Source organism: Danio rerio, chromosome 7, assembly GCF_052040795.2.
Source record: "Danio rerio strain M-AB ecotype USA chromosome 7, GRCz13ab, whole genome shotgun sequence".
Taxonomy (NCBI): domain Eukaryota; kingdom Metazoa; phylum Chordata; class Actinopteri; order Cypriniformes; family Danionidae; genus Danio; species Danio rerio.
Window position 1 is genome coordinate 13,925,948 of NC_141027.1, and position 24,242 is coordinate 13,950,189.

At 37.7% G+C, this 24,242-nt stretch overlaps 1 protein-coding gene across 3 annotated transcripts in view; it reads left to right on the forward strand.

Moving 5' to 3' along the window:
- Positions 1–24,242, forward strand: part of LOC100004499 (stereocilin) — a 78,590-nt gene that overhangs the window by 4,916 nt on the left and 49,432 nt on the right. For 2 of the 3 annotated variants that reach the window (XM_087260592.1, XM_087260593.1), the window contains exons 2-7: positions 6,647–6,878; positions 10,402–10,546; positions 13,107–14,219; positions 18,668–18,692; positions 18,780–19,272; positions 21,602–22,477. In XM_087260592.1, coding sequence (XP_087116718.1) covers positions 10,471–10,546; positions 13,107–14,219; positions 18,668–18,692; positions 18,780–19,272; positions 21,602–22,477 — 2,583 coding nt within the window. In that variant the 5' untranslated portion in view covers positions 6,647–6,878; positions 10,402–10,470. Of the gene's footprint in view, positions 1–6,646; positions 6,879–10,401; positions 10,547–13,106; positions 14,220–16,538; positions 17,838–18,296; positions 18,693–18,779; positions 19,273–21,601; positions 22,478–24,242 lie in introns of those variants that run through there. The other variant, XM_087260594.1, reaches the window with a different exon arrangement.

Genomic DNA, 24,242 nt, shown 5'->3' on the forward strand with positions numbered 1-24,242 from the left:
CATTTATTTATGTTTTTGAATTGCATTATGAGAGCTTGATTGTCCTTCCAATGCTTTTAACCTTGAAAAGTTTTTAATCTACTTTTATTAGTTTAAAGTGATATACTGTCTGGGCTGGTGTTGCATATTACGGTACAAAATCCTTGTAACCAACTGCCAGTAGATGTTCTGTTATTTTACAGACTTATTTCTCCATGTATTATTTTTTATACATTATATTATTTTACCCTACAAAACAATGTCACTAAACGTCACTTTGTTAAACTGTAGAGTAGAATTTTGATTGAATTTTTGATGAGAGTTAATAAACAAATACTATAATAGAATATATTATAGTATATTGAATGGTTACCGGTTTCTAACATTAAAAGCATAACATTTAAAAGAAATTCAAACAGGTTTGGAACGACTGAGTAAAAGAGGACTTAAAATGAAAAACTTTGCGTGAACTACCCCTTTAATAAGTTAACATCTTGCAGCAACCTTCCGCGCTCTCTCGGGAAGCCAATACAGAATGAATTAAACTGCAATTCATCGACTGGCCTTTGGGGGCTGGCTCCAGGAAATCTAGATATTTACTGACTGCAATGCTGAATTGGCTCACAGCTAATATTACCCTTCATGATAACTGTGAGGGGGTTAATTTTTTTGATAACTCATCTGTTATGTTTTTTATTAAGTTTTATTAAGTCTGCATAATTAAGGGTGTGGCCACTTGAGTGACAGCTTGGTCTCGCTGCTTGCTGTCTCCTCACCTCAGCTGATTCCGGCTGATTAGCTGCTGAACTCTGCATATACATCATATTTTAGTTATCAGATGATATGGCATGCTGTGTGCACTTAATTGTGTTCACAAACCGTTCATGTGGCCTCCATTTCCCAGATGAGTGAAATTATATACTTATATACCATCTCTAGAAATGTATTTGTTTTATTTAAGTTCATTTATCATTTATAATTATCTTCCGACCTGTAATGCACTCTAGAATCTGACAGATTGATCAGCTGTAGGCTCTCGAACAGTCATCTGAAGCGTTGTCATACAGTGTTATGCCTGGATTTCATTATTAGCCTTGCATTTACTAACACAGACTATATCTGAAGTGTTTGGAAGTAATTTGCGTTCTCCTCCTGTAGAAAAACGTCATAAGAACAATTCTTAGTGGCTCAATGTGTTACAACAGTGTTTTTAAAAGTCTAAACACTTTATTGATATAGTATACAACCAGCATGGTCAGAACACAAACGAGTCGCAGGTAATGTATTAGAAGTATTAGTTTTAAGTAAAAGTAGAATTAGTAGAAGTAAAAGTATTAAGCATTTCTCCCAAAGAAAAGTCTACACTCTAAAAAACTAAATCACCATTTGTTCAGCACACTGTAATTTTTCTGTCATAAATACTAAGAATTGTGAATACGAATTGATTACATAAAAATATATGTTATGTCAATAATATTCGCTAAAATGTTATGTCTACATGTTTAACTGAGTTTTCTGGACAAACATTTTTGTGTTGAACAGAAATGTTGATATTTAAATAATTTGTGCATGCGTGACGTGACGATCGAAAACTAAGTTTGTTTATCAGTTGCTTGAAAGATTGGAGACACAGTGGCGCAGTTGGTAGCACAGTCACCTCACAGAAGAAGGTTGCTGGTTCGAGACCCGGCTGGGTCAGTTGGCATCCCTGTGTTCACGTGGGTTTTCTCCGGGTACTCTGGTTTCTGCCATAGTTCAAAGACATGAGGTACAGGTGTCTGAGTGTGAATGGGTGTTTGCCAGTACTGGGTTGCAGCTGGAAGGGCATACCCTGTAAAACATGCTGAATAAGTTGGTAGTTCATTCAGCTGTGGTGACCCCTGATGAATAAAGAAACTAAGCCAAAGGAAAATGAATGGATGAAGTAGTAAGTTTGTGTTCATTTTTAAGTAAAATGATTAAAAACAGGATGATATGCTAACTAGAACTAATTACTTATTTTGCAAATTTGAAAAAAATCATCCACTAAACAGAAAAAAATGTATTGACTCAATAGCAGTTGCTGTTGCTTCAGTTGATGTGACGAGAAATCTTCATTAGTAAAATACAATAATCAACATTGCATAATAAACAAAATTATGTTAGCTGAACAAAAAATAGTTACTGAGAAAAACTAAAAAACAGTTGTTGGGACAACTCAAAGTTCTTACTGCATCAAGTTGCCTTATTTTTTTTCTGTTTTCTCAACAATTTATTTTTTACAGTGTATCTATGCAGAATGCCAGCAGGTGTATGTAGCTATTCTCATGCTCCGCCTCTTTGCCGTTGTCAGTGAAACTTCGATGACTCGCGAACAAAATGGCAATGATTGGCGCATTTGTTACTTAATTTGTGCTCTTCAGAAAGCTATGGGTGACGTCACTACGTCCATATCTTTTTACAGTCTATATATCCATGGTTAACATGCATTTTTTTCTACATCAATCAGATCTCGATCAAATGGCTCTTCACTATACTTTAAAGCATCACTGTTTAGTCATATGCACGTCAGAGCAAACAAACAAGCTGATCGGAAAAACAAATACTAATGCAGTAAATTGTCAATGTTTTAAGAATTACTGTTTAGTCGTATGCACATCAAAACAAACAAACAAGCTGACTGGGATGTGCAATTTGAGTCAGAAACCGGTAACCATTGACATCTATAGTGGGAAAAACAAATACTATTGCAGTAAATTGGTAACGTTTTAAGCATCCCTGTTTAGTCGTATTCACATCAAAACAAACAAACAAACAAGCAAACAAACAAACAAACAAACATGGCATGTGTAATTTGAGTCAGAAACTGGTGACCATTGATAACCATAGGAAAAACAAATGGCAGTGAATGGTTACCATAAAAAAACAAAAACTCAAAGACAGTTGTACCTGAACTATGCCTTTAATAGCTTAACATGCATTTTTTTCTACATGGATCATATCTCCTTTGATCAAATGGCTCTTCACTATATTTTGAAGCATCCCTGTTATGTCGTATGCACGTCAGAGCAAACAAACAAGCTGACCGGTGTGTGCGATTTGGGTGGAGATAGTCAGAAACCAGTAACCATTGACATCCATAGTGGGAAAAACAAATACTATTGCTGTAAATTGCTAACGTTTTAAGCATCACTGTTTAGTCGTATGCACATCAAAACAAACAAACAAGCTGACTGGGATGTGCATTTTGAGTCAGAAACCGGTAACCATTGACATCTATAGTGGGAAAAACAAATACTATTGCTGTAAATTGGTAACGTTTTAAGCATCACTGTTTAGTCGTATTCACATCAAAACAAACAAACAAACAAACAAACAAACAAACAAACAATCTGACTGGCAAGTGCAATTTGAGTCAGAAACTGGTAACCATTGATAACCGTAGGAAAAACAAATGGCAGTGAATGGTTACCATAAAAAAAAACCTCAAAGACAGTTTTACATGAACTATGCCTTTAATAGCTTAACATGCATTTTTTCTACATCGATCAGATCTCTTTTGATCAAATGGCTCTTCACTATATTTTGAAGCAGCACTGTTATGTCGTATGCACGTCAGAGCAAACAAACAAGCTGACCGGCGTGTGCGATTTGAGTGGAGTTAGTCAGATACCAGTAACCATTGACATAGTAGGAAAAACAAATACTATGGTAGTGAATGGTTACCGCTTTGCAAACATTAAAAAAACTCAAACAGGAACGGTTGAGTAAAGGGAGAGTAAATGATAACAAAATGTAATTTTTGCGTGAACTATCCCCTTTAATAAGTTACATGCATTTTTTTCTACATCGGATCTCCTTTCTGCGATTTGAGTGGAGCTAGTCAGAGGCAGGAGGGGTAAAGTTTCTCATTTAATATTCCTGCGGCCAAACTGAGCTCCAGTGACCGCCGCTCCCTCGGGCATCAATAATACAAGAGGAAGTTATTGTTCCGCTGCAGGCGACAGCAACACAGAATTAAAAGGCTTGTGGGGAGGCTCTGCTGGTGCTTTCACTGAAGCCACTCGGGTTTCAGGTTTTAGACAAGAGAGAGTGATGATTTTGAGCATCAGTGAAGGGCCTGATTGTGTGCTGGCGGTGGCAGAGGGACACTTTTAGTTTTATGACAGCTGTAGGCGAGCCGCTGGCTGACACTGAAGTAAAACAACACCCAGCAGGACAAGGGGAGCAGTTTGGCACAGGTGAAAATTAACTTGGGAGATTTTGAAGAAGAAAATGGCTGGATAGAGATTTAATTTTGCACTGTTATAATATATATATATATATATATATATATATATATATATATATATATATATATATATATATATATATATATATATACACACACACACACACACACACACACACACACACACACACACGGTATATATGTACCTTAAGAGAATATTGTACTTTTCCAGTTAGGCTTTTGAATTTATTAATCTTTTTTCAGCAATACAAAAAGTATTGCTAAAGAGGGCCAATAATATTGACGTTAAAATGGTTTAAAAAATAAAAATAGATATTTTATTTAATTTTATTCTAGCCAAAATGAAGCAAATAAGACTTTCTCTAGAAGAAAAAAATATTATGGGAAAATACTGTGGAAAAATTCTTTGCATCATTTAGAAAATATTTGAAAAAGAAAAGAAAAAAATCAGACGGCAAATAATTTTGACTTCAACTGTATGTTTTGACATTTTAGTTTCACTGTTTGAAACATAAAAGAAAACTCTTTAATAATGCTTTTTTGTATGCTTTTAAGAGAAAACAGGATGTCTTATCTTTGATTGTTTTTTAAAAAATATAATCATAAGAGAAAACCAAACACAATTAAACTTCAATTAAAATCCTTATAAACACACTGATAATCATTGTCACCATATTTTTTGGGGTTCCCATCTAAAGAATTGTTAATAAACTAATTGTTTATTACACACCAATCAATAAAAAAAAAAAAAAAATCACTTTTGAAATCAAAATGGGAATGTCTCACCTTCAGAAGAAAACCAAACAGTATGAAACGTCATTCAAAATCATGATAAACACATAATATAAACAAAAACATTGTGAACACACTAATTCTGATTATCACTATACGGATTGGGTTATAGATGGGGGATCATTCTCATCTAAAGATATTGAATTGTCATTAAACTAATTGTTCATTACACTACAAACAATATGTATATATATTTATAAATCAATATTTATATATTTATAAAATTATATATATATATATATATATATATATATATATATATATATATATATATATATATATATATATATATATATATATAAATCAAATTTGACATCAAAACAGGATGTCTTATCTTTAAAACAAATCCAAACAAAACGAAACGTCATTCAAATCATAATAAACAGACTAATTCTGATCATCACCATAAAGATTGGACTATAGATTTTTTGGTTTCGTTCCCATCAAAAGACATAAAACTATTATTAAACTACTTGTTTATTACGCACCAAACAATATATTAAAAATAATAATAATCATTGACATCAAAATGATATGTCTCATCTTTAAAAAAAATCCAAACAAAATGAAGTGTCATTGAAAATCATAATAAACACATAATATAAACACAGAATCATAATAAACACGCTAATTGTCATTATCACCTTGAAGATTGGGCATTCCTATTGAAAGATATAGAATTTTTATTAAATTAATTTACACACCAAACAATATATTAAATAGAAAGTTCATTCAAAATCATAACTAAAACATAATAAAAACACAAAATTATAATAAACGCATTAATTCTCATTATCACCATAAAGATTGGGTTATAGATTTGTTTATGATCGTTCTCATCTACAAAAATTGAATTATTATTAAATGAATTGTTTGTTACACACCAAACAGTATAGAAAAAACATCAGTTTTGACTTCAAAATGGGATGTCTTATCTTTAAAAGAAAACCAAACGAAATGAAACATCATTCCAAATTAAAATAAACACGTTATAAACTAAAAATCATAATATGCACACAAATTAGCACCATAAAAATTAGGCATTCCCATCAAAAAAAAATCCTGAATTGTTATTAAACAAGTTGTTTATAACACACCAAGCAATTTATTAAAATTATTATAGAACAAATAAGACTTTCTAATTGGCGTACCTGTGTGGAGTTTGCACGTTCTCCCCGTCTTGGTGTTCCGGTTTCCTCCACAAGTCCAAAGACATGTGGTATAGGTAAATTGGGTATAGGCTAAATTGTCTGTAGTGAATGTGTGTGAAAGAGTGTGTATGGGTGTTTTTCAGTGATGGGTTGCAGCAGTAAGGGCATTCGCTGTGTAAAAAAAACATGCTGGCGGTTCATTCCGCTGTGGCGACCTCAGATTAATTAAGGGACTAGGCTGAAAAGAAAATGAATGAATGAATACTGTGAAAAACTCCCTGCTCTGCTAAACATCATTTGGGAAATCATGCGCATTATCTATAGTATATCTACAGTGGCCTGTTTTAGCCCCAGTCGAATCGATGACCTTCCTGTGCGACTCCTTTAATCTTAATTACTATGAAATTGCCTTGTGATACACGAGTACACCTTCTTAAAGTTCCTTGGCCTTTCTCTTTTCTCAAATAACATCTCTGTCTCTCTCTCTCTCCAGCACACAGTCAGCTGGCACATGACGGGACCGTGCCGCTGAAACATGAAGCTTTGGCTTTTCAGGGTCCAATTGAATCTCAAAGAGCGGGGAGGGGGAGCGCAAGAAAAAGTGACAAATGCTGACAGAGAAGGATGTAGAGAGAGAGAGAGCGAGAAATAATTCGCAATCCTAGACACATCCAATCTGTTTTTCACAAATGCAAACGGGATTATATGCGCACAGCGGATTGTAGGTAAGTGCATAACATCATTTTAATGAATGTATTTTGATGTATGTTGAAGACAAAATGCAGGTAAGTGTATTTTAAGTCTAATTTGGATTATTTATGTGCATTGTATCAGGGCAAAACTGATAAAGAAGAAATGAATATTTATTTATTTGCTTGTTTTATATTTGTTTAAAATAAATGTGTTTTATTTTGAAGTGATAGTTAACCCAAAAATGAAAACTCTGTCATCCTTTACTCACCCTTAATGAATTTGTGATTTTTTTTATTGAGTAGTTGAATATTGCAAGAAATCTTAACGTAAATTCAGACATGTAGAATTGAATAATATCCATAAGTAGTACCTGACAAATGTCTTGTCGTTGATCCCAGTTGTAAGAGCAACAAATAATAACTTGACTTCTAGTTTCTCATTTGGAAAAGTGACAGAAAGTAGATTTTTCAGATGAATCATCTGTTGAACTGCATCACAATCATCACAAATACTGCAGAAGACCTACTGGACCCACATGGACCTAAGAGTCTCACAGAAATCAATCAAGTTTGGTGAAGGCAAAATCATGGTTTGGGGTTACATTCAGTATGGGGGCGTGCGAGAGATCTGCAGAGTGGATGGCAACATCAACAGCCTGAGGTATCAAGACATTTGTGCTGCCCATTACATTACAACCCACAGGAGAGGGCAAATTCTTCAGCAGGATAGCGCTCCTTCTCATACTTCAGCCTCCACATCAAAGTTCCTGAAAGCAGAGAAGGTCAAAGTGCTCCAGGATTGGCCTGCCCAGTCACCAGAATGAACATTATTGAGCATGTCTGGGGTAAGATGGAGGAGGAGGCATTAAAGATGAATCCAAAGAATCTTGATGAACTCTGAGAGTCCTGCAAGAGCCCTTTCTTTGCTATTCCAGATGAATTTATTAATAAGTTATTTGAGTCATTGCAGAGATTTATAGATGCAGTCCTCCAAGCTCATAAGAGTCATACACAATATTAATTCTTTTTCCACTGCAGCATGACTTTATATTCTATATTGCACATTATTCCTGTTAAGTGACAAGACTGTTGTTTAAACAAAGTCAGACCTTACTGTCCTAATTAAATAATTAAGAATCAAGGCATGATCATATTTTAATAATCTAGAAGTCTTTGCCTTTCATATAAGCCACTTCTGATACCAAATGATCAACTAGAAGTCAAGTTATTATTATTTGTTCCTAAAACTTGGATAGAGGACAAGACTTTTGTCAGGTAATATAGAGTAAAAAAGAAGATTAAAACATAATAATAACAAATAAATGAATAATTAGGCCGTATTGGCGTGGGTTTTCTCCGGTTGTTCCCGTTTCCTCCACAAGTCTAAAGACATGCTGTATAGGTAAATTGGGTAAGCTAAATTTTCTATAGTGTATGTATATGAATGAGTGTGAATGGATGTTTGCCAGTGATGGGTTGCAGTTGGAAGGGAATTCGCTGCTTAAAACATTTGCTGGATAAGTTGGTGGTTCATTCCACTGCGGCGACCCCAGAGTAATAAAGGGACTAAGCCGAAAAGAAAATGAATGAATAATTAGGGCGGGCCGGTGGCGCAGTGGGAAGCGCTGTCACCTCACAGCAAGAAGGTCACTGGTTCGAGCCTCAGCTGGGGTTGTTGGCATTTCTGTGTGGAGTTTGCATGTTCGTCCCGTGTTCATGTGGTTTTCCTCCGGGTGCTCCGGTTTCCCCCACAAATCCAAAGACAGCTGTAGGTGAATTGGATAAGCTAAATTGTCCGTAGTGTATGAGTGTGAATGAGACTGTATAGGTGTATGGGTTGCAGCTGGAAGAGCATCCGCTGTGTAAAACATATGCTGGATAAGTTGGTGGTTCATTCCGCTGTTGTGACCCCTGATTAATACCTTAAGATAAATGTTTAAATTGATGGTAAACTATAGTTCATTAACGTATACAGAGTTAATAGTGTTAAAGAAAAATGCACCCAACAATAAAAATGACTCTCTATGTAGTTCTAAAACATTCTTTATTCAGTTGACCACAAAAGAAGATATTTTGAAGAATGTTAGAATCATGTAACCACTGACATCTACAGTATTTTAGCAAAAACACATATTAAAGATGTGAAGGTTTCCTACAGGTTTCCAACATTCTTCAAAATATCTGCTTTAGTCTTCAATAACGATGACACAGTGGCTCAGTGGTTACTGTTGCCTCACAGCTATAAGGTTCAAGTCCTAACTTGGCCAGCTGCCATTTCTGTGTAAAGTTTGCATGTTTTCCCTGTGTTGGCATGGGTTTTCTCCAGGTGCTCCTGTTTCCCCCACAGTCCAAAGACATGCAGTATAGGTGAATTGGATGAACTAAATTGGCCGTAGCATATTAGTGTTTTTGTGAATATGAGTGTGTATGGTTTCCCAGTACTGAGTTGTGGCTGAAAGGGCATCCACTGCGTAAAACATATACCGGAATAGTTGATGGTTCATTCTGCTGTGGTGACCTCTGAAATGGAGACTAATCCGAAGGAAAATGAATGAATGAATGTAGTCATTATATTGTCATGTACATGTAGTGATTATGCAAACTGGGGAATAAGTTATTATCCCTAAACCTACACCCTGAACCGTAGTTACCTTGTGCACCAGGGGTGTCCAAACTTGGTCCTGGAGGGCCGTGTCCTGCAGATTTTAGCTCCAATTTGCCTCAACACACCTGCACGGATGTTTCTAGAAAGTCTATAAGAGCTTGATCAGCTAGCACAAGTGTGTCTGATTTGGGTTGAAACTAAACTTTGCAAGACACCGGCCCTCTGAGTTCGGACATTCCTGTTGTACACTGTAAAAAACAACCTTCAAATTATGGTTAAAAAAACACCCGAAGAATTTCATTGTTAAAAATAAATGTAAAATACAGAAAAAAATGATAAATAAAGAAAATGCCATTTAAAAATACCATTAAATAATTGTCTAAATTTATGGTTAACTACCAAAGGTCATTCATTTATACAGTGTCAATACAATGTTAAAGGGAAACAATGAAAATGCACTCACTATATGATTCCAAAGTTTAATAAGTTTCTTTTTTGGGTTGAACAAAAAAGAAGATATTTTGAAGAATGTTGGAAACCTGTAAACCACTGACACCTATAGTAGGACAAACAAATACTATGGAAGTCAGCGGTTACAGGTTTCCAACCATTAACAACCAAAGTCCAGGGTCAATAAATGATGCTAGAATTTTCATGTTGTGGTGAACTGCAGTATCTCTTTAACTACTTTTAGAAACAAACTTACATATTATTCTTTAGTTTTCAGCACAATGATAATTTTGTAGTCAACAATTTAATGTTTGTAGTTTCAAATGCTCAAAAATATGAGGAAATGACAGAGGAATTGATCAGATTTGATGGCAGAACTCTCCCTTTAAGCTCTTTCAAACTTTTTCTTTGTGAAAGTTTAGCCAAGTGACAGTGGATAGTCATTAAGATTTCATGCGCGCTCCACAGCCTGACACTTTACTCTCTGAATGTCTCCGTCAGCTCCTAAAGGAACGCAAATGCACTCTTACCGGCACGACAAAATGATTTTATCCCTGCTACCTTGAGGCGATGGAAGTTAGGATGGGCAAGCTGGGAATTGTTGTGATTTTGCTTTTACTGGATCAAGCATCGGCCACTGCTGGAGGTAAGACAATGGATTTTTTTCACAAGACTGTTATGATCAGTGTTGTAAATGGCTTAAATATGTAGTGCAAATACAAAAGTATCTGTTGTAAATATTAGTTAAAGTATGAGTAGTGAATATTACGCTGTTAAAAGCTGATGCATTTACATGTAATTTGTGGATGTGTGTAAACGTAACATTCTGTAGTGCATTTAGTTATTGCCCAGCAGGCACACAATATCATAAGAAGTTAAGATTAGGTTTCAATGTCAAAATCCAATGTCTAGCCAGTGTCTAAGGACAATGCTATTTTGATCACTGATAACAATGTCAAATGACGTTAATATTTGATTGATTTTAGGTTGTGTTAAAAAATTACCAAAATCCAACGTCGAGAAAACATCTTAAATGATGCTAATGTCAAAAACTGACAATTATTCAATAGGTATGGCAACCAAAATTCAACATCTGATAGACGTCATAGCGGTAACGTCCACACAACATCAAACTGTAACATCATTAGACGTTGATATTTGGTTGAGTTTAGGTTGGACATTGATGTCGGCCTGATGTTGAGTTCTGATGTCAACCTGATTTCATTTCCAAGCAAATTGCAACGTTCCTACGACGTTGGGGTCATCAATCTAATGTTACGTGTGTTGATGTCTTGTGCCTGCTGGCTGTTTAAGGCCTTTTTGGTCATCATACAGCAAATATAGTCATCTTCTCATCAGTGACGTGCATCTTAACAGTCTCTGGGTCAAAGCGTGTAAGATTTTGGACATCTTCTTAGACACTTTTAATGCTTCCAAAAGGTTTGTTGCAATTATGAATCGCCCATGTCTTGAGGCACAGTAGATTATTATGATGCGATTTACCTTCTATGTGCGATTTGATTGTAAAGGAATCACAGGACTGAAAAAAATAAGTAATTAAGTAGTGACTGCAGGTTGAAGGAAAGCAGTGGAGTAAAAGTACCGATACAGCACTGAATATGTACTCAAGGGAGTAAAAGCACACATTTTTAAAACTACTTATTAAATTACAGTAGTTTGAGTATTTGTAATTAGTTAATTTACACCACTGCTTATGATGCATTTAACGATCATCAACATCTTTAATCCTCGAAATTTTTCTAATACTTAGATTTTTTAATTAAAACATATGAACAATCATATGTATTTCTGTCTGTATTATATCATCTTTGCATCAAATTACAAAGTACAAATTACCGCTTGGTGTTTTTAAATGCAGTGTCTATGGAGGCAGGACAGTAAATTCAACACTGTTCTCTCTTCCAGCTGCCGTTATCAGTCTTGTACTCTCCCATTTACTGCTCTCCAAGGGCCCGTTTACACTACGCTTTAGTTTTAAAATGGCTTTTTAGAACGAAAACGATCCACATCCAAACTGGCGTTTCAACTAGTGTTTTTGAAAAGATCTCCGTCCACACTACAACACTGAAAACGCACATCACGTGACCACACACACACTCTTTGGCATGTGCTGCAGCCAATGCGGACGTATGAGCTCCAGGCAGTCAGCGGGTGCTTTGAGCACACCTTCCCAGGTGAGAGCAGCACACGTCAGACAGTTCATCAAGGATCAACAACTGAATCTCATCTCACCATAGTTGTTAAACGTGATATTTAATTAATTTTGTCTCTATCTGACAACTCTTCGCTCTTGTGAATCTATTAATTGTTCTCAGGTGATGCGTTTCGGCTGAGCACAGAAATAAGTTAATATATTATGCAACCACGTACACTGATTCTGCTTATTTGACTGATTGCTTGCCTACATTGTATAAACGAATTGTGCGTTATACTTTAATAATGACCATTATTGATTATTAAAACTGATATTCAGCAAAAGAGAGGGTATGTTTCATGTTTTTCAATGAAACTTAAAGGAGGCAGTAATGTTATAGGCTTCGTTATGTTATAAATATACAATGAAGATGACGGTCATTTAAATATGTAGCTACACAATGCCTAAACATTTTTGGTGTCTGTTAAATTGTTAATATCAAAATGAAAACAGGCAGTTCCTTACATCATGTTATCATTTTATTTTGTGTAAAATTTTAAAACAATGTAGTCAGGGTTTATGTGTATGAGGTTATAAAGTACACAGTTCCCTTTGAAGATTTACCCGACGAATCCTCTGGAGTTTGTTTTCCATACCAAACTTGCGAAGTCTGAACTTACAAGAAAAGAATTCAAGACTGAACTTTGTGAACATTTTATTGAGGAAAAAGGCTCAATCAGCTTCACCTCAGTTTTCAGACGTCTCCATTTTTCCTCATCCACACAGACATATTTAAGCAGCATTTAAAAACCAAATTGGCCTCTTTAGCGTTTCCAAAACGTTCCGTTTTCGGGGCTCGAATACTCCGGGGTAGTGTGGACGGAAGCTGTAGCAAAACTTTAAATCAAAAATGTATAAGTGTAAATGGGGCCTTAGTTTACCCAATTATTACAATGTCCGCTACTGAGAAATTCTGAAAAAAAGGTCCATGCAGGCTGTTTATGTGCTATTCTCTGTTATGACAACTCAATTTGTTTGTTTGTCTGTACAGGAAGCAAAAAAGAAGACCAAAGGGAGGCTATATTAAAAGAGCTTGTCGAGATTTGGAGGAAAGGTGGAGGATGGAACCCATACCGAGTACAGCCGCCAGCAGAAAGACGGAAAGATCAACAAATCCAATCCATCGTGAAGGGCATCATGGGAGGCCTCAAATCCCTCGGAGTCCTGCCGAAGAAAAAAAGCATCCCATCTATAAACAAATCCATTGACAGGAACAGACTCTCAGGATTTCTGTACAACATCTCCATGTACTTACAGGAGATGAGCGCCGAGTTAGATGATGGCCAGGGTTTTAGTGACGACCAGTTTTGGGAGAACCTTCTCTATTCTCTCCTCCAGACCGGAAGGGAAGCCTCGCTTGGGATGTGGGATGGGAAAAGTCCCCCGCGACCCACTTTTAGGCTTCAGGATCTGTTCCTGTCTCTTAGGGGAAGCCCACATTGGGATGGACTTCTAGGTTTGGTGCAAAGCCTTTTAACCCTCTCCGAAAAGCAGCCCCAGAAGCCCATTTTAACTTTTATTTCGCAGAATTGGAAAACCATCAGTGCTTTGCTGGAAACGGTCCTCCAGGCGGTGGTCAGCGGGACGTACGGACAAGCTGTCGCAGGTCTCCAGGGTTTCATATGTGTCTTGAAAGGACGGAATGATTGCTCTTTTAACCTGAGCTGGCTTGAGCAGCTTATAAGCTTCATGGAGACCAGAAACTGGAAACCTGTGGTCAGTCTTCATCCTGTGAATGTGGAGAGCCATCAGAGAGATGGCGCTGCCTCTACGGGACGGTTTAAACCTTTCCTTGTTCCACCTGAAGTGCTTGAGGAGCAGCTCTTGTTGAATCAGTCTGAGAGTTTTGCTTCAATGCAGACGCTGCTGCTTCAGGCTCTGTCAAGGTCAAACGCCGGAGAAAGGGCAGTACAGTTCGCCGAGCGTAATCCTGCCCTCCTGAAGGGCTTGGATAACCTCAGACGGGGATTTCTGCACAATGTGGGCCGCAGCGTCTATGGTAATCTGAGGAGGAAAGTGTCACATATGACCAAGGCACTGCTGGAGGATGTGAGCAGCATGGTTGGAGAACCTCAATACAGTCGACATGGAAGATGTTCTGTAGGCAAGTATGCACACTTTTAATATGATAACGAATGCATTCTAGCACATGCATAGTTTAGTTGTAATATTGTAACAAGTTGTCTAAAGAGATTCATCATCTATTATTCTGAAATCATGACTTTGCAAGATTAAAATTTAATAAAATTGTCTCCCACTTAATTTAAATTTAAATTGCAAATGCTACAAATTCAGCCCATTTGATGCATACTAGATAATTGTGTGTTCTATCTTAAAATGGTTTCAACATAGGTTCATTCTGAAAACGTAGCCCAATATACATTTCTGGAGATTGTGAATTATGTAGGCAGATGTACGTATTGTATGGCTGTATTTCATCTTTAAAACGAACGCTACGGGCAGTATGACGCCATTCCTCCTCACTCTTAAACCTGGTTTATACTTCTGCGTCAAGTGACCGGCGTAACCCGCGGCGCATGCAACGCCCGTAGCTGTGCATTTATACTTCTGCGCGCTGTCTCTATTGGTCTGCATTAACACTTCCGAAACGCTAGTTGGCAGTGAGGTGTAAATGTTCCTCTGTGTCGAGTTTCTTCGCTACTGTACAAGTGGCTCAAACTCGTTCATTTTGAGGCAGGAAACGGCGGACGTGCAACAATTTTAACTATGAGGTAGACACAAAACAAAACTTTCCATCCAGAGCTTCTTCACGGAACTCCACACTTGTAAACAATCGCTCCATCAGGCTCGCACCATTGGCGCGGCTCTTGATCCCCCCCAGATTCGTCAGCGATACCAAGCCGACCAATCACAGAGCTTGCGCTACGCTTCGTTGCGACGTGTAGTTAAATTTTTTGAGAGGTGCACGTCAGCGATGCCGACGGCCACAGCGAAGGGCTATGCGTCAACGCCGTAGCATACACCGGCGTTTGACGCAGAAGTATAAATCAGCCTTTACCAGCCAACCACTTACCTCCGTATGGATGGCTTTCCTGTTGTTGTCAGTTGGTCCAGTAGCTCGCCATGTATGTTGGCAGAATTGGGACGCAGAGAGGAGTTGACCACGATGCAAGGTTTGAGTCTGGTGATGAACGCTTCTAGAAAGATAAAAACAGAAGCCAAAAAATAAAATAAACAAGTAAATAACTGGGTGAGAATGTGATAAAATCTGAAAATGTAGTAAAAATCAGGTAAGGGCTTTTCTTTTTTTAGATTGCTTTTTAAACCGTCGGTTGGATTTAGGGAAGTGGGTACGCGGGTCAATCTGTACTTTTGAAAACACTTTTGGTTGGGTTTAAGGAAGGAGGAGGGTGGGTCTGTCGATCGGTCAGTCAGTCAGTCGACAGCGGCCTCTTTTGGGTTGGCGCAAAAGGCACTTGCGAGAGAAATTTGAGATCTCAAAAAGCGTACACAGCAACCTCTGGTGGATTCACGAAAACAAAAACTACAAAAAAAATTTATCTCCTGAGACTTTCTTGGTGCTCTCCAGAAATGTATATAGGGGTACATTTTCAGAATGAGCCTGGGTTGTAAAATGAAGGTTACAATACCATTTTGGTTCCTCAAAATCCATTTCTCTTAAAAGAACTATCTAAGTCGGCGCCAATAGCCTAGTGGTTAGTGCTTCGACACATGGCACCAAGGTGCTTGCAGCGACACGAGTTCGATTCCCGTCTTGAGGTCCTTTGCTGATCCTTCCCCTATCTCTGCTCCCCAAACTTTCCTGTCTCTATATCTCCACTGTCCTAACAATAAAGGTAAAAACCCCTAAAAAATAATTATAAAAAATATCTAAAATATCATTTTCACTAGAAACAAGTTTGTGGAATAGAAATTCACATTTGTAGGGTTCTTCATTAAAACACTGATAGCAATAAATAATCTTTTAGTTTTAGGAGTGTTCTTCCATTCAAACATCTTTCTCTTCATGCATCTCTCTCTGGCTACACTTTCATCTCTCTGTCTCTTTTTTGTCTGTAAGGGCCAGGACACACCAAGCCGATGGTCGGTTATTGGGCTTCATTGGTTCGTCGGTAGTTGGTTTGGTGTGTTCCACACATCAGGTTAACGTCAGATCTTAGTGGCCCGATTCAGCATGTTGAATCGGCGTTGAACCGTCGGCTAAAAAGGGCATTCTGACGGGTTATTTAGCAATGAATCAGAGCACGAGTAAAGTGACGAAGCAAGTAAACAATTCAAGCCAAGAAGAAACACAAACATGCCGATTGTAGTTTTGCTACATTTCTCAAATATTTGCAAACAATATGAAATATTAGATTATCAGACATGTTTGCATGAGTGAATCCCTCTATGGTGAGGGACAATTACTAGGATAATGGTACTAAATCTTTGTTTATGTTTTGTCTGTCAGTGTTGAAAGTTTGGTTTCTTTTTGTGGAACTAAAGAAAATAGACTTCTGTTCCCGGCAGAGTAGTCCTCTTCAATTCAATTCAATTCAATTCAATTCAATTCAATTCAATTCAATTGGTTATTGTCATGTGCACAGTGAGGAAACATGTTTCCCTGTACAATGAAGTTCTTACTTTGCCGTCCACAGTGAAGTCATACACACAACATACACATTTTACACGACATACACACAAATACACATATATACACAGAAGTGACTGAAGTATAATTATGAAATATAAATATATGAATATCTACGAAAGTAAACAATATATAATACTGATTGTGGAGTAATGAAAACAGATGTAAACAACATATAATGGTTCTTGAATTGTGTTTATTATGCAAAAAGTGCCTAGTGCAATTGGCTTATGTGCAAATAACAGTATAATGGCAAACTTGGATGGAGAATGTAGAGTGCTACTGAGCAGAAATTGAATTGTTTATGTCCACTGGTTATGCGTTTAAAAGTCTAATAGCTGATGGGAAAAAAAGAGTTCTTGAATCTGGCAGTCCTGCATCTCACACTCCTATACCTCCGTCCTGAGGGTAGGAGGTACCGTGCGTGGGGTCTTTCAGGATGGAGGCAGTTCTCTAGTGGACTCTGCGATGGTAGATAGTCTGCAGAGAAGGCAGTGTTGACCTGATGATCTTCTTTGCAGTCCTCACCACTCTCTGCAGACGTTTGCGGTCCTTTACAGTAGCCATACCATACAGTAATACAGCTGGTCAGGATACTCTCAACCACACAGCTGTAAAAGTTGCTGAGGATCTTAGATGATAGACCAAGTTTCCTTAGATTCCTTAAGAAGTACAGCTAGTACTCTTGTGTACGGCTAGTACTCTTGTGCAGGCGCTGAGCAAGACACATTTCTGTTAGCTTTCATCCCTTTGGTGTGTTGACAGGCAGCTTTTTGGTCCAAACGCAATCCAACGCGAGGCAACAACACGGTTTGGTTTCGTTGGTGCTAGCTGTTTGGCATCAGCTTGGTGTGTCCCAGCCCTTAGGTACATTCACTCACAAAAAAAAAAAAATTGTAAACAGATTAGTTGTGTTTTCCTGACCTCTTTTAATTGACAGAATAGAATCAGATGTTGACTCTTATCAGCTAACATAAAATAATTTCAAGAGTTCACACTTAGCTGATGATTGATTATAAAGCTTGTTTGGCATGCTGTCCCGGGAGAGAACCCTGAGCTCATAAGATCCTCGAGCCCAGGGTTCCCACCCGTTTGTAGGGCAAGAGGGGAGTTTGAGCTCAGGTAGATCTCGAGAACTCCCCTGCTGTAGTAGCTATTTAACAGATAGTGATTGCTCTAAAGAGATAACTACTTACTAGGAGCATGTCGATGGTGCTGATTTGGATTAGTCAGGTAACTTAAGTTGCATGTTTTTGGACAGTGGGAGGAAACCGGGGACGCTGGGGGAAACCCACGTGAGCACGGGGAGAACGTGTAAACTCCACACAAAAACGTCGGCTGGCTTGGTACGGACTAGAACCAGTGATGTTCTTGCTGTGAGGCAACAGTGCTAACCACTGCGCCACCGTGCCACCCATCTAGAAAAGGAGGAGGAGTAAGGGGGGAGGGCTGTCATATGGAACTAAGGGTATTTATAGTGGCTTAGGAATCATCTGATTGGTGAATCATAAATTGGATAATGCGGGACAGCCGCAAGCAATTATAAGCAAGTGGTCCTCTCGAAATTAGCTTATAAATAAACTTCACATATACTGATTTAATTCATCTCTAATTAAATTTTATTTTGAAATACACTCTCAGCTCCATTCTGAACTCTGCACAACTCTGTCTGAAATCACAATGGCATTGCTAGTCATTAACCGGATCTTTGTTAATCCTATAGCCTGGATAATCTCCTCTTTCTTTTATGTCTGTAACCGTACACCTGCGGCATTATGTGCTCAGCTATGCTGTTACATCAAGGCCAATTGTATAATACAGTGTGCCGGCTCTCCATTTTCCTCAATTAATCATCAGCACTAAGCCTTCATCATCTGTGATTTGTACCAGTCAACTATTCACCCAGAACCTTTTCCATTCACTTTTGTTTCTTTGTGAAGGCGACCTCAGGCAGTTAATATTATGGTAAGTGTCATTCTAATGCATTTCCAAGTGTATAATAATAATAAAGATTATCATGAATTAAACAAATATGCTGTCCTCTTTGTACAGGGGAATTAGACATAACTTGACTTGGAACGCTCAAGCGATGGGTTTCAGGTCAGATGGTTTACCCAGCAGGCCGTCTTTCATGACTTGTCCATCTTCAGAAGAGGAAACAAGGACTTTAAAACCTCAACCATCATCTAGAACTAAACTTCGCCAGTCCCACATGAACATTCAGGAGCAGACTGATGGAAACCCCTTGATCTCTGCTGAGATTCTGGAAGCTGCCTGTAACGCCTCTATCCCTGGTCTCACCGGGGTCTCGAATTTTACCGTCTTCCTCTACTGTAATCTTTTTGATGACGAGAATGGCTCACAGGACCCTCAAGTCAACCATTTAGGCGTTGACCTGCATGCAACCTGCTCAGATGCTGCGTGGTACCTTTCAGCAGCAGAGGAAGATTTCCTTTGGGTTCACGTTTGCAGTGAATTCTTCGCTCACGAGTTCAACAAAACAGTGTGTGCCAACTCTACATTCTGGCTGCAGCACGCACAACAGGTACATCCAGCTACTTTTAGTTTTCGTTTTCATGAATGATCAGCCATAAATACAAAATTCTGTCGTCATTTACACACCCTTGTGTTAATCTGAACCCTTACGTTTAAAAAAAACACATTTTGATAGATCTTTAAATGAAAATAAATATTCTGTCATAAGCATTCTGTTAAATTCTGTCATCATTTACAAACCCTTGTGTAAATCTGAACCCTACGTTTTTTTTTTAACTAATTTTGATAGATTTTTAAATGAAATTTGAGAGATCTCTTCATTAAAAATCCTGGTTAGTTTAGTTTATTTATTTATAAAGCGTAATAAAACAGTTGTTGACCATTGTGCTGTACAAACCTAAAAGCAAATTATCAAAAATAGACAGCAACAGATAAAACAACATAGAATACATCCAGCATACCACACAGAATCAACGATAAATAACAAGACACCAGATACAGTAGGTACACTGTAAAAAGTGATTAGTTACTTAAAGCAAGTAAACCAATTGCCTTAAAAGCAACAAGTTGGCTTAACAAAAATAATGTAAGTAAACTTGTTGTAACTTGGAACTGTTAAGTTGACTTAATTTTTATAATTATGCTAATTCTACTCACTTTTTTAAAAACCAACTAATCCTTTTTACAGTATCAGACTTTTTAGCACGTCTGTTGTCAAATAATTGCTGTAATTTTTACAATATTACATATTTGGTGGTTCATTAAGTCTATAAAATCTACAACTACATCCGGTATTGAATTTAAAAGACACACTGGAGTCTGGAAGAGCAGATTTATTTTACTGTATGTCATTTTGCTGGATACAGTGGAAAAAGTGATTAGTGTACTTTAATTTTTTTTAAAAAAGTGAATACAATTAGCATAATTTGACAAATTAAGCCAACTTAACAGTTCCAAGTTACAACGGGTTTACTTACATTATTTTTGTAAAGTCAACTTGTAGCTTTTAAGGCAATTGGTTTACTCACTTTAAGTAACTAATCACTTTTTACAGTGTACAATAGGATCAATTTTCTCCCAGTTTAGGGAGTGTTTGTTCAAACCACTTATTTAAAATGACCTGAAACAACACAATTCTTAATGGATTTTTGTTTTTGTGACAACTTAATTGTTTTATGTTAAAATAAATACGTTTTAATCAATTGTGTGGAACCCAGCATTTTTTCACAGAGGAGAATATCTGCATAAAATGCAGGATTACACCAACGCTATGTCACGGCAGTTCGTAACCTTTTTTGTAGCTAATTAGTTTGAGTTTGTACAATTCATTCATACAATTTAGTACGATTTGCTCATCTCCCAATGACGGTTTAGAAGTGAGGTTTGATGCCACGCCCCCTTTTAAAAATCATTTTGAAAATATTGTCATACGACTGAACTGACAAATCTTAAAATAGTTAAGTTTCCTCGTGAGATCAGGCTGGTTCACATGATTCATTTATGTTGACCCATCACAAATTAAGTTGTCCTCAAAAATCTCAAGAATTGTGTTGTTTTAGCTTATTTTAAATAAGTAGTTTGAACAAGCAGCAAAAATTATTCTTTGAGTGTAATAATGTTGAACAGAAGAAACTCAGGTTTGGAAGAAGAGTAAATGATGACAGAAGTTTATGCATCAACTATGGATGTTCTGGATTACTAATGGCTTTGCTGGGAAATTTCCTCTGTTAGAATCTACAAGGTATAACCAAATCTTAAGAATTTTGTTGTTTCAGCTCATTCAGTAGTTTGAACTAGCAGCAAGAATATTTGTAATTATTTAGTGTAATCGTGTTCAACAGAAGAAAGAAACTCAAGTTTGGAACAAGAGCAGCCTAAATGATGACAATTTTCTGCGTGAACTATCCCTTTAAAACTTTTATGCATCACTAATGGCTTTACTGTGAAATTTCTTTAGGTAGAAGCTACAAGATGTTACCAAATCTCAAGAACTGTGTTGTTTCAGCACGTTTAAAATAAGTAGTTTGAAACAGCAGCAAAAAAAAGAGTTAATTATTTAGTGAAAGTAACTCAGGTTTGGAACTAGAGCAGCCCAAATGAAGACAGAATTTTCTGCGTGAACTATCCCTTTAAAGCAGTGGTCACCAAACTTGTTCCTGGAGGGCCGGTGTCCTGCAGATTTTAGCTCCAACCCTAATCAAACACACCTGAACAAGATAATCAAGGTCTTAAAGGTATACTTGAAACATCCAGGCAGGTGTGTTGAAGCAAGTTGGAGCTAAACCCTGTAGGGACACTGGCCCTCCAGGGCAAAGATTGGTGACTTCTGCTTTAAAGTGTTCTGTATTACTAATGGCTTTGCTGTGAAATTTCCTCAGGTAGAAGCTACAAGGTATTACCAGTACCTCAACCAGTCAAGTATTGACGACCTCTGTCTTCAGCTCTCCAATGAAGCTTCTGCTAAATCTCCTAAAGACGACACTGAAGATTGCCTAGCATTGCTAAACAGCAAAACACTAACCGCCCAGGACTTTAGAAAATGCTTTCTCCCAAATAACACAGCCCTCATCGCGTCTTTATGCGGAAACGAGTCGTCTCAAATACCCCAAGATGGCAGCTGGGCTGCGGAGTATTGCTCCAAAGTCACAATCAATCACAAGCCGCCAAAACAAAACTGCGACTATTCAAAGTGGAAGCTGGAATATTTCACAAACTCCACCGCCCTTGAGCTTTGTAGCAAAGCAGGTCTGAAGGACTATATTTGTAAAAACGCCACGCTTTACCTCACACTACTTCAAAAGCAGCCTTCACTCACAGACGACTGTTTGAACTCTGAGGATAAAATCGGCGCCAAATGTGTCCTCCAGAGGATGTTTGACATGCTGCCTGCGCCGTATGACTTTGACACTTCTCAACTCTGCGTGAACCCCTTGCCTATCCTGCAAGACGCCATTCATAAGCTTACTTTATGTGAGGGGGTAGTCGATGAACGCACGGGATGGTTGGCGACGGTAAGTTACGTGCTTCGAGTTTTGGATTTTGTGGTCGGGCTTTCGGCTGGATTGGAGGAAGGAGAGCTGGAAGTGCGTCAGGGTTTGGGTCAGGCCATCCTTCTGTCCAGCCTGCAGGACAATGCCTCTTTTTGGGCTACTCTACGACCCAACGCGTCCCTGAGTGTACTTCACACTGTCGGCGTCTTTCTGAAGAGAGAGCAAAACTCCACCTTAAAAGAAGATCTTTTGAGCTGCTTCAGTGTATGTCATCCATTTCAATGTTTCCTTCCCACACTGTAAAACATGCGTAAATAAGCAGTTTTCCATATTTTGTGATTCATGTTTTGAATTTTTCTGTTTATTTAGGCTGTGCTTTTGAATATAGGGATTATGAGATGTGCATTATGAGACCTTGATCTTTCTCTTTTTATTAACATTGACAATATTATCAATTACACATTGACAATGTGGCGGTGGGGTACTGGATTTCGTCAGGCACCTCAGATATATACATTAGATGTCGCCTACCCTGTTGTTGTCTATAGGAAAGAATGCGTCAATAGAGCCACCATTTTGGAACAGGGTAGCCCTCCTTTGAAATGAATGTGGGACCAAGCTGCAGTGGAAGACTGTGGCCATCCAAAGCCAGAGATATACACATATATGCATATATCTATGATCGGGAGTTTTCCTGAATGTCAGTATGCATTTTTTTTTTTTTTATTACGAAAAATTTTAATTTTACATCACTTTTTTACATTGATAGATCAGTGATCGCACTGGCATTCCTGACAAAAAGCTGCGTTTGTGTGTACAGAAATGTACTATCCACCCTCCCTGTTAAATTTAATCTAATCATCTCCTGAAACACAGCTCCTCTCCTGCCTTCACTGCTCATACTGACGGAGGGAGCGATTCGTTTGTGAATGAATCTCCATTATGAACGACTCCTTCACTTAGCTGACAATAATATAAGTTTCTGGCAGCGCAGCATCTCGTTGTCATATTTCTTTTGCATTGTTTGCTGATTTTATTCAACAAAACTAGCATAAGCCGAGTGTTTAGTGTGAGTTGGAGCTACTTTGCCTTATGGTAAATGCAGTAAGTGACTGTTATCATTAATAACGATACCTGTGTAGCATAAAAGTTCAGAAAATACAAAACGTAAACAAAAACGTAATCTTACCTATGAAATTTTCTGCTTTTGTGCTTTGTTTTCTTTGTTTGCTCGTTACTACACCCGTAGACATCGCTAAAGTCCCTCATCTTCATGTAATAACACTGTCTTGACTAGTGCAGTTGAATGACGTTTGTCCTGGGAGCACTGTACCAATGTGGCGGCGCTGTTGACGCATGCTCAGGGTCCCTATGCGATATCTAGTGTTTATATCTATGGTCAGGCACAATGTGGCATTAGCCCCCACATACAGACCTTTTCAAAAAATAATTTTTTGTAAAGGGATCATGTGTTTTTGAAAATACCGGTAAATTTGTTCCATTACTTTTCTGGAAAGAAAAGTTATAACATTCCCGGTAATTTGCTGGAATGCTGCGCTGTGTGAATGCAGAAGGAAAATCAGTCGATGTAATCTAGATTGGATATGCGGCCAGCCGGAATTGCGACATGCACATTAATATAGCAGCATTTTTTATTATACTGTTTAACAATAGTTCATGTTTTTACAGTACTGTGATGGTTGGGTTTAGGTTTGGGGTGGGGGTAGGCCTTAAAAAAAACAATTTATTGGGTAATTTAATAGATAGCATAAATAATACTCAGTACAACCACTGTTTTTACATGACTGACGTCAATAAAATACAATAAATGGGAAATTTAATAAATAATTTAAATAATTATCATTAACTTCCGGCCGCAATCGTATATGATCTAGCAACAACCAGAATTGACAGAAAGAGTGCGTTCATGTTTAGAGTGCGCTGACGTGAGACGTCTACTCCAGCTAATCAGAACATTCAGCCGTATTCACCTCCGCCTTTGAATATTTTTCCAGACACATTTAGCTAT